Source organism: Falco rusticolus, chromosome 12, assembly GCF_015220075.1.
Source record: "Falco rusticolus isolate bFalRus1 chromosome 12, bFalRus1.pri, whole genome shotgun sequence".
Taxonomy (NCBI): domain Eukaryota; kingdom Metazoa; phylum Chordata; class Aves; order Falconiformes; family Falconidae; genus Falco; species Falco rusticolus.
The window spans coordinates 17,513,830-17,525,447 of NC_051198.1; the positions used below are offsets into that span (position 1 = coordinate 17,513,830).

The following is an 11,618-nucleotide window of genomic DNA, read 5'->3' on the forward strand; positions in this document are numbered from 1 at the left end:
ACCATAATTTCACTTTATATAAAATAAAAATACCAAACAATACTAGGTCTTTTCTGTGATTAGGAGTCCCTGAAAATCCCAACAGTCAGTACAAACTAAAATTTTACATCGCTTGGGAGAGTCCAGTTTTCAGGGACAGATCACATTCCTTCAACATCCCACTGACTGCTAAAACCAGAGCATTTTGCTTGAAGTTCAAAGCTACCATATCACACCTCTTCCTTCAACCACTTCTACAGCACAACTAACTGCAAACTCAGTGCATCTTCTGACTGCAGTCAATTGCCCCTGTCTGATCAGTCAGCTCCCTGCTGCTTGCTGAGAAGCACGGTGGGGACACGGACTGGATGACAGTGACTGGGCAAATCCCATACAGCTTCAGATACCGAAGATGCTTCTGAGTCCTACTGACACAAGGAGCTCACTGGTCCACCACAGTGACAAGAAGAAGGAAGGAGCTGGAGTGATGAGAATGACAGCAATATGAATATATTGGAAGTAAAAACAAGAACAATAAAGGGAAAGTTAAAACACAGAGCCAGGACTTAAGGACAAGGTGATAGCAGTGGGACTAAGGAGAAATGAGCCATGATGAGGTCAGATGTTCAAGAGGTGCCAAGGAACTATGGTGTTACAAGGAAGGAAAAAGCAAGGAAACTCAAACAAACAAAAAAAAAGATTTCTCAATAAATCCAACTAGAACCACGTGAGAACAAAGCGGACACAGCACAAGTGACCTTTAGCACTTCCTTTTCCAACACATTCTCAGACATCATTTTCAAAGACCATGGACCAATCTCACCTTGAAATAAAGGGAAGTTAACAGACACCACAAAGACTTATTTATGCAAAGAGTAAACTGGTCCCAGCAAGAAATTTGTACCTGCAATAGGTCTCTGTACAGAGACCTATTGCAGGGCATTTCATTCATGTAGCCTGCTAGCATTGCCAAAATCAAAATCTTATGCAATCCTGTAAAGGTCACCCTATCATTTCTTGAGCATCTTGAAGCCAGCACAGATAAAGAAAGATTGAGAATTGGCAGCATGAAGACAGAGCAGATGATAAAGAGGAAAGTGAAAGAAAACAAGGAAGGAGAACACACTACTGCCTTGCTGGCTCTTACTCTGTGAAACAAAGCAAAGCAATTCCAACCATCTCCTCATCACCTCTGCAGAGTAAACATCAGCCTTCCCTTCTTGTCTCCACCACCATTACATCTGCTTCATTGCTACCACGTCACAATGTAAAGATACTTATAAACATTACCATTGACAGAGCCATGTATTTTTCAATTACATTAAAACAGCCAACCTACTGAAGAATGAAGAGTTCTAAAATGCATGAGACCCTGGTCCCCCACGATAAATGGCTTGTTACATATTTATACTGTAAAGTACTGAAAGATACTAAGTTGGAAACCCTAAGTATTAAGTTTACCTACTCTTCATTTAAGATACAGAGATACAATGGGGGCTCGCTGTTTAAACAACGCAGACGTGAAATTTATTTGGTAACATCTAGCCATTATTCACGCTTTTTTGCTCCTGTCTGTGATGAAATTGCCCAGCGGGACACCAGAAGCAACCAAAATGATTCTATCGTCTGGAACAATTAAATCAGCTTAAGTTAGCTGATATAAGGCAAACATGGCTGCCTGCAAGCCTCCAATGGAATCAAACTTCACCTTTTTTAATTCTAAAAGCAACGGTCTGTCTTTACTTCTGTTCTTGAACAACTCAAGCCCTACAGAGTTCAGTGGGGGAAAATCTCTTAGAACTTTGTAGTGTTTCTCTAACTCTGCTTCCAATAAAATAAACGTTAAAACTCCTGTTATATTTAATGGGTGCATGCCAATATCGCTAGGGTTTTTAGCTGTGCTATTCAGAAATAAATGAAATCTTGGCTTCTGTAACTTCTGTTAAATCACAGCAATGATAATTTAAGATTTTTTAACTCTTAAGAGGAATGTAAGCAAGAAGACACTCAGAAATCAACTTTACTAGTAATTCAAGCTACTGACTGTGAATAATGATCAGAGCAGAAAATAATTCTGCAGATGTTCTTACATCATCTTCATTTGCATTTCACCTTACTAAAATATAGGGCAAAGTACATAACTGCCATGAAAGTTACCCAATCTCTAGAATTATTTATTAGCTTTACAGTTGCAGTTTCATGTTAATATTGCCGAATATACTTTTTAAATCTTCTAATTACTGCCTGCCAAATAGGAAAGCAGTTGCTTAAAAATGCAAAATTAAAACTCTGTCAGCGTTCTGTAATGACCACTTTGCCCCCAAATGGTAGCAACGCCTATAACTGCTACAATGTCAATGACTCAAAAGGGCATTTAAAATATGCCCGTTCAGACCGTGCCCTGTCTAGCTTGACAAAAGAGTTTGTTTGCTTTCCTCTCCCCAGAACCGGCAGTTTTCCAAGCTGTCTTTGGACTTCTGATCTTATTCCATATCCAGATAGTTCCAGCCCTACCTTTCCATGTGGATGGAGGGAAAGTCTCTTCTCACTACTCCCTGACCACAGACTTCCCATTACTTGCATACCCTATTGTTTCCAAAACCTCTCTTACCATGAACTGTAGATGCCTTCCTCTTACAGTCTGATAACTGGGGTGAGGGAAAGGAGATTAAGACAATACAGGGTAAAGCAGAACTGAATTCTACCAGCCAATTCCAAGCAGAAAGGCTCTCACCCCTATTTTTTTTTTTTTTTTTTTTTACAAATTGCATTCACAGCCTCCCTTCAAACTTCAAAAAACCCCAAAATGTTCATTTAAATAGAAGTGTAGTTAGGGAGTGGAAACTAATCACACTTAGATGCCAAGTCCTACAATTCCAACTTAAATCAAATCCTCATTTGGGCAGTATTTAAAGAATTCTGGATGGGGAGGGCAGATTTAGTTTTGATGGCTGAGGACAGTAGAAAGCAGGTCTGCATGTGTAAGATTTGCAGAAGAATAATAAATCAGTAAGAGTAAAATAAAAGTAAAGGATGTTCTTAAATGTTATTTATTCTCAGTTTTCCCTTGGAAAACTTGGAACACAGGACTCTGTTGAGGAAAGAATTGAAGCACATCTGCATGAAATCCAGTGAACCCAGCGGTTTACTCACAACTGTGAAGTTCTGCAGTGTCTGTGGAACCACCTGAGCTGGAATAATTATATGCACTGCCTGAAAACTAACACAAGAAGGACACGTAGGAATCATTTTCACCACACTTGGACATTTCTTAAAGTCCAGCTTTGAATTAACACCTATAAACTGATGTCTGTAACTGGTAACTTTGTTCTAACAAATAACTTTCTACAGAGTTCATTAGAATTACTTTCACCATGTGGAACTTTTTATCAGTATTGGTATTAGCAACAACAGGACCAGGTTCTGATCAGTCATGGGATCAAATCCTGACCTACGTGTATGATAATTCAGTGCCAAGTGAAATGCCTGCTCTACTACATGCTTTTCATGCCCTGAGCAATTTTTTTTTCACATCTGAACTGAGACTTCAAAAGCTATACAGTAAGCAAAGTAGGGAAAAAAAAAAACCAAAAACACAAAAAACACCAAACAAAGGAAAACAGGTCAGTGAGCAACATACGGCCTTCAACTAGTCAATTTGCCTATGCCAGCTCATCCATATCTCCTACATGTGCAGCCTTCTGCTGTTCCCAAAAGGGCAGCTGGAGCATGTGGGGCAGCAGCAACTATTCGTTACCCTCCTCCAGGATTCTCGCCATGCCTCATCTCTTCCTGTCCCCACTTTGCCCCTTCTCTCTCCCTGCAGCTGCAACCACAGAAGCAGCTTTTTCCCCCCTCTATTGCTTCTCAGCAGGCTGGGTAGAACTGCAGGTAAGCAGGAGCTGTTAGGAAAGAACATTTCTAGCAGGGAGTAGGAGTAGATTTACGCAGCTGTAGAAAGGGATTGGTACGAGATAGTGGGTGAGCTGCGTGGTGACTGCACCACATCCCCAGCAGAGAGGGAAAAAGAGAAGGCACAGGAGGGAGACAGGCTGGGGGAGAAGACAAGGAAGACCCCCACCTGCACAAATCACTCTCCAAAACCTGCGATCTCTTGACAACTGCTCAACCTCACAATCAGGCTTAGTCCCTGTGAAACCCTGCTGATCCCCTGTAGCTCCCTCACCCCTGCCCCCCAAACCCGACAGGCGCTGCTCAGTGACAGCTTTGCCATGCAGAAACCTGTCAAACAGGACAGCAACTTTCTTCTCATTTCAACAAATATTCTTCTGATAACGCTTTTCAGCAGCCCATGAACTACAGTTTAGTTGAGACATAAAGCCTTCACAAGCAAAATCCTAGGCCTTTCAATGCCATCAGCATTGACAAGTTCAGCCAGAAGGCAAAAATAGAAATACCCCACAGTGACACTCTGCTAGCCTAACGCCAACCTTCTGCAGTGTATGGCACAAGCAGAGGCCAACATGCAGTGACCTGCACTAAAATGATGACAATTCCACTGTCTACCAGCTACAACAGATCAACTGCTGACTGAAAGGAGTTCCCATTTCAGCAACAGAAATGGCACTTTAAAAAAACCAACCAAACAAACAAAAAACCAAACCAAAACAGAAAAACTCCGATAAGCACCTAAGAAGTCTTTCCAGTTAATTCTGACTAGAGGTGCTGGAAGGAGACAGTTTTATTTCTTACATCCATGGACAGCTTATGGGACCAAGGACGCAAAAATGTTGTAATCCCTCCCCTGCTGTTGCCTTTGGGGTGACATTCAGAGCTCCATTAACCTGTGTGTCTAACTGTATGGACTGCAACTCAAAGACCTAGTCTTTCCAATAGGAAAAATTCTTCAATATTACATTATAAGCATGACATAAAAATGCATAACTCGGCAGTTAACAAGGATGTAAAAGAGTGTACTTCTTCCCCACGCCATTTCCCCTAACTCATCATCAACTTGATATTGAGATATTACATTAACTTGTAACAAACCTGCTTCATGCAATGGTGGCACAGTTGCATGACTAATTTCATATTGATAAAATGGAAATATGAAAGGATGCTTTTAAAAAGGTATAATGTTTTAAATTTGGATCTGGAGAAGCAGCACTGAAGAGAAAAAAATTGGTACAGAAGATATTTGGGACCAACAAAGAAAAGCTCACTGAAATCTGCGTTTTATTTTTTCCCTGACAGCATTAGGGACTTTTTCAAGACAGCAGAAAATTAAACTTGTTTCATTAACCTAATTACAGCTGTAAAATATTTTCAGTGGAAATAGAGGCTTTCCTTGCTAAACATTGTGATGTCCTGACTGATTTAGTGAGTTCCACTACTCAGCCTGCAGGATTCTCAGGACGACTCAATAGGTTTTCTCGTATACAGCCAGGCTAATGGCTAAGACCCTCAGATGGAAGGTTTGGCATAGGTCCAATCACACTGATTTCATCTTTCCTCAACTCTGGAAAGTGGACTTGAACTCAGAACCCACACTACCAATCATCCAAACACATAAACATTGATCGTGCTAATTCACAGGGGTGAAACCACAAGGCTAAATATCAGTGGAATTTTCCTTTCAGATCTCAATTCTACTCTATTCTAAAATGTAGCTGCATTACCAGCTCAAGTGCAACATTTATGTACGCCACATGTCAGAAAGCTAAAGACATACTTCATTATTCCCTGAATTACCTAACTCAAAAATATAGCGACAGCTTTCATATTATTAGTTTATTTTTCACTCAGAACTCGCAGGTTGTTCATTGTTCTGTATTTTTCAATGTGTAAGTTCACCAACATCCTCAGGAATACTCTGTGCCGTTCTGTGTAACATTTTATGTGCTTACAGAAAAGCCTCTAATGTCATAAATCCAAAGCTCTCTTTAAAACTGCAGTGTAGCCATGACTAAAAAGAATCTGCAAAACTGACACTTTCACTGTGCTATGTCTGTATTGATGCACCACTGGAAAAGCAGCCATCTTTTTAATTGTCACTATACCTTTTTTAGAAACCCAAACAAATATTTTTTTGTTGATCTTCAAAAATAAAGAAAAAAGTATACGTTTTATTTAAAAGCTTCCTTCAGTAAAATCTGAACCACTGTTTTAGGCCTCAACTTTGATTTTTTTTTAAATATATATATTCAAGGACTACACATATCATAAGGTTAGAAATCATTTTTGCAATTGCTGAATACTCTGTAGATAAAAGGAACCAGGATTTTGCATATTTGTCTGACTTGTCCTAATACAATAGACGCTATCATGATTTCAAGCTTGGTACTTGTTTATCATTAGTGTTTCCACTGTAACCATGGCATCAGTATATAGCACAGGCTTAACAGTGAGAAAAATACCCAATATTTTCCTTAAAAACTCATCTCTTAGAAGAAATAGAAGGATTTGCACAATGGCAAAAATCAATCAAAGTAGGTGAGCTGGCTAAAGAAAGAAACCTTTTCTTTTTAGGGGAAAAAACCAAAACATTATTTCTTTGCAAGTCTCTTTTGCATTTTGGACTGCTGACAACAACCTAGAAATACATTACAGTATAAGTAATGTAACCTTGACCCTAGTGCAGAAATTATAAAACAAATATTGAAATTTCCTTATAAAAATATGTGCAGAATTATACGAGATGGAAAGCATTAAAGTAATTAATATATTGACAAGAGGCATTCTCAGCACACAAGCATTTTCTCAAACCTATTTAAATAGTGACAGTCCGGTCCTGCAAGAACTGTTGCATCATCCTGGAGGTGAAGAGGGGCAGCAGCACAATTACACGGAACACACTCAACAAGTATGTGGTACCCAGTTCAAACTTTTGACTGCCTACAGAGAAACCCTCAGAATGGCACAAAAAAAGACTTTATCGTCTCCAGGAGTGTTTCTTAGGTTGCACTTACTGGGTATTTCAGGCAGTAAGGAGAAATGGGTTCCTGTGATTGCTGCTTTTAATTTGCTTGTTATAAAGTTAGGAAGGAGTACTACAAAACTATCTGCTTTAAATGCCAAGAGTGAAATGAAGGAGTTAGTCCTTTTATTAAACAGAAGAAACTGACTGTATCATACCAGCAGATCTTAGTCTAACACTGGTTTAGGCCACGTGCATTTTCCTTGCACTGTGAAACCCATTCATTTCATAGATGACTTCTCTTTTTCAGGTTTTAATATAGACTCCAGACACTGATGAAGATACCAATAAATCTATTTACTTCACTATGGACTCTACAGAGATATCATGGCCACAGGCCTTATTTTAACTCTGTGAAATCACCCAAAAAACCTGCAATTTTCTAAGAGCCAGTTCTCCAAAGGTTCCCACCTATTAACAATGCAATAAAGACACTCGATTTTACAATTACAGTGACACGGTCAGTAAATGGGAAGATTTTGGAAAGGTTAGAGCATAATCCTATAAATACTTGCTTCCCCATCAATTCTAACTGCAACCCAGGGAGGGTGGTGTTCACTGTGTATTATATGCACTGCACAAACACAATCCAAACTATGAGTATTTAACAGCACAAAACGAGGTAAGCAATGCTTCAGAAGCTGCATTATATTGAGATGACCAGTTATGATCTGCTGCCATGTCCCCAATTCTGTCACATCCACAGACAACATGCGTAATCAGTCCCTCATCTCTTCCCACCCAGTGAATGCTGGACAGCAATGAATCCTGGTGCAATAAAACACAGCATTTATCTGATTCAGTTATGTAGATCCTCCCAGATCTTGTTTACAATAGGCCTCAATCTGTTAAATTCCACTATTTACCTAGGGACCAGACGTTTTGAGTTCACCTTAAAAATCAGAGCCAGGATGTATCCCAGCACAACCAGCACCACCAAAATTCAAACTTGGCATCTGCAGCCTTCCAGATTTGGTGACAAACTCACAATACGTACCACACACAAAAAGAACATACAAAATTATTATTCTTTCACTAGATATTTGTGATTATGTCCTCCTCCCATCGGTCTCAAAGATGAAACACATGCACACACCCCTTGATATTGGGAGAGCCACAACTTGATTATCATTCAATCCAGGTAAAAGACATCTGCAATACCGCTGCATTTGTCTTTTCCAGATTTGGCTATTTTTCCTCTGCCTATCACCCAGCTTTACCATCCCAGCTTACTGATGTGCAGCTTTTATAGAGCATCAGAATAATCTAGATCCTAATTATCACAATGTGACATATGTAGCAGAAGTGAAAAATATTTTGAAGTTGTAAACATAAAAGTTTTAACAGTAAAGTTATTCAGCTCCTAATCAGCATAAATAGAGCCTAATTCTTTCACACCTCTCCATCATTCTGACATGTCTTTATACCACTGCATTAAGTAAAGAAGCCCCACAGAATACATGAAACTCAGAGCTATTAACTCTTGCTATTTTTACGTTGGTCCTGGTTTCTTTGTCTGTTTGCCAAAGAAATATTGCCCTGACTAGTATCCTTGACCAGAACAGGTAAATACTCAAAAAGATGAGCATACACATTTCAAATGGGTGGTCGAGCAGGGCGCATTTAAAATCAGAAGACAGCTACTATTGTCATATTATACATCTTATTTAGAGGATATACCATTTAACTGCTTAACTGCAGAAATGCAAAATGTGCGTATTCACGTTTCCTGCAGGGGTTTTTTTTGTTTGTTTGATGTTACTGTGTTAAATCATAGTACCCAAGGTTGTCAGACCAAGGCTTTTCCAGGGTTTTTTGTTGGTTTTTTGTTTTGTTTTGTTTTCCCACTGAGGCACATTAGCCTCTGGGTCTTTAAGACACTGCAGAAGCTGTTAGACATGTTGTGTATATGGGTGACAGAATTTGTCTGGTTAGGGCCAAAATCCACCAGGACCCTTTTATCAGTTTTGAGCATCTGAAGAAGCATTTTGTTAGCTCTATGCATAAAGGTGTAGATCAGCTGGGGGAAGGAAGGAGGAGCATCAGTGTTGATGCAGTGAGCTTTCAAGTGACACGAAGACACCGAAGCGTCTCATTATCAGAGGTCAGGTCTGGATTTTTGAGGCTCGTCATTGCCAGGCTGACCAAGAGCGTTCACACTGAAATGATAAATTCGGTCTATGTGCCAGATCCGAGTTCTGCAGTAACGGTCTGTACAGATGCATTTGGTTGGGGGTTTTCAAACACAGCAAGATAACCAGACTTGTATTTATGTAACGTAATTTCAGAAACTGAAGTGGTAATTATACATCTCTGACTTAGATTCAGCATATTTTTCTTTCCTCCCTTGCCCGTAGACCACATGCATTACATGTAGAGTAACCATGACTATCTCAGTGTAACAAAGTGTGGAAATAATGAAAAGCCTTCAGGGCCATTACATGCCCTTGGCAACCTAGCTCTGCAAGACAGATGTTGCACCCGGACCCATGCCACGGAAAATCATATGTTACGTGTATGCACCTACAGCGCGAACACTCACCCAGTCCTCGAAGTGGCGGCTCCCGTTCTGCAGCAAGTCCTCAAACTGTATAGTGCAGTTAGCTACAAAATCGTCGTACCCGATGGGGGCATCGTGGAAAACAGCCATCTCTATCTTCCTGCCGTTACAGACGTCGGTGACAAATTCATCATTCCAAGCAGGACTGTTGGTCTTCTGCTTGGTTGAGGTCTGCCCAATCCTGGAGTCGTCCACATTGAGGGCTATGTAAGGGTCCAGCAAAAAGGTCTGCGGCCTGGGACCCACCGCATGCCTCAGAGACCACGCCGTGGGTTTCAGATTCACTGCCTCGCAGATCTTGATTTTCAGCAAGCCATTGAAAACCACCATGGCTGGATGGCTGCACTTTTCCCGGGATTAAACACTCGCCCGTCGCACTCGCACCGAGAGGGAGGGAAGGAGGGAGGGAAGGAGGGAGGGAGGGCCGGAGGGAGGGAGGTCTCGCCAATAAATAGGAGGGCAGGTCTGGGAGTGGGGGAGCAGGATACGGTGCGGGGCTCTTCGCCTTGCTGCTGCTGTTACCTTGGATTATTTAGCCTTTGCTCTTGCGACACCCAGTGAATACATTTATTTTCTTGCCCGTGTTTCTAACGGAAAGCAAGGGAGGGGGGCCGCCGGGGAGGGGGAGGCGGCCGCGGCTGCAGAAACCCCCGAATGCGATCAACACCCGAGCATAACCAGCCCCCGGGGCGAGCAAGAGCCCTCTCCCTTCGCCCAGACCATAATCCTGGATCAGGCTTGGCAGCGGCGGCAGAGCCGCGGTCCCAGGCTCCCGCACACGCCAGTCCCGCCCGTGCGCCGCACAACAATACGCGCACACGCGTACACACACACGCACAGCCCGCGGCACCGATCAGCAACGCCGGCCGACCCACCGGCCCTGCCGACCGCACAGCCTGCGCTCAGCAAACATCCACCCGGGCGCCGTCCATCCGCGCCGCCGCCCGCAGCCGCCCGTCCTGCGCCGCCGCCTCCTGCTCCGCCGCCGAGGCCGAGGACCCAGCGGCGCGACCCCCGCGCATGGGGGGCGCCGGCAGCGGAGCGGGCCGCGCGGGTCTCGGCGGGCTCCGGCTGGGCGGCCGCCGCCCTGGCGATGGGCAGAGCCGCCGCCGCCTCCCGCCTCCCGCCGGCCGCCCCCCGCCCGCCTCCCGCCCGCCGGCCGCCTCCCTCCGCGCCGCGCCGCGCAGCCCCAGCCCAGCCCGCCTGCCGGTGCCGCTCCGCCGCTCGCTCCAGCGCAGGAAATGCGCAAAAGACGTCAGTGTGTGTGTGTGCGTGCGTGTGCGAGTGTGTGTGGGGCGAGTGTGCGGCGGCAGCCCCGGCTGCGCGCGCCCCTGCGCGCCTCTGGGCGCGCGTGAGCCGGCGAGCGCGCGCGCCCGCAGAAAGTTTTGTGCCGGCTGGGGGGGAGGGGGGGGGAGCACGGAGCCGCGGCCGGCCGGGACACGGCGCCGGGGGTCGCTGCCCCTCCGCACCCGCCGGGCGGCCCTCCTCGCCGCGGGGGCCTGGGCCTCGCACCCCCCTTCCCCGCCGCCTACCTCCTCCCAGGGTAAAGCGGGGAACGGAGCGCGCTGAAAACGCCCCCCGGGCACCCCCTCCCCGGCCGCGAAGCGCCCCCCGCTTTTATTAACGTGGTCGGTCGCGGCGCTGCTGCCCCTGGCCGCCGGGCGGCGCCACCGCCGCGGCCGCTTCCACCACGCCGGGCGCTTCTGGCGCGGCGGGGCCGGCGGCCGCCCCTTCCCGCAGGGCTTTCCGCTCCGCGCCCCGCGACGGCGCCGCCCCCGGGACGGCCCTACCGCGCCCCGGCCCACGCCTGACGGGCGGCGGGTCCCGCCGCTTCCCTGCCCCGCCACCGCCGCCTGACAGCGCCGAGCCCCGGCCCGCGCCGCCAGCAGCCGCGGCCAACCGCCGCCCCCCCGCGGCCCCCGCCCGCCGGCCGCCGCCGCGGCGGCAGAGACACCGCTACGTCAGCGGGGGCCGGGCCGGAGGAAGAGTTTCCCCGCGGTGTGCGAGCGCCGGGAAGTGCCGGCCGCCGCCAGGGGAAGCGGCCTCCCGGGGCCCGCCCCGCCCGGCCCGGCCCGCGGCCGCCCTTCCCCCGGCCGGGAGGCGCTGCCAGGGGTAGCGGCTCGGCGCGGGCAGAGAACGCGT

General features: G+C 45.9%; 1 protein-coding gene across 1 annotated transcript in view; it reads right to left on the bottom strand.

Annotated features, from left to right (window-relative positions):
* Positions 1-10,432, bottom strand: part of PRKCE (protein kinase C epsilon) — a 293,855-nt gene extending 283,423 nt beyond the window's left edge. Inside the window, exon 1 of the mRNA XM_037405769.1 lies at positions 9,459-10,432. Within this exon, the coding sequence (XP_037261666.1) occupies positions 9,459-9,806 (348 nt within the window). The 5' untranslated portion in view covers positions 9,807-10,432. The remainder of the gene's footprint in view (positions 1-9,458) is intronic.
* Positions 10,433-11,618: the final 1,186 nt, after the last annotated feature.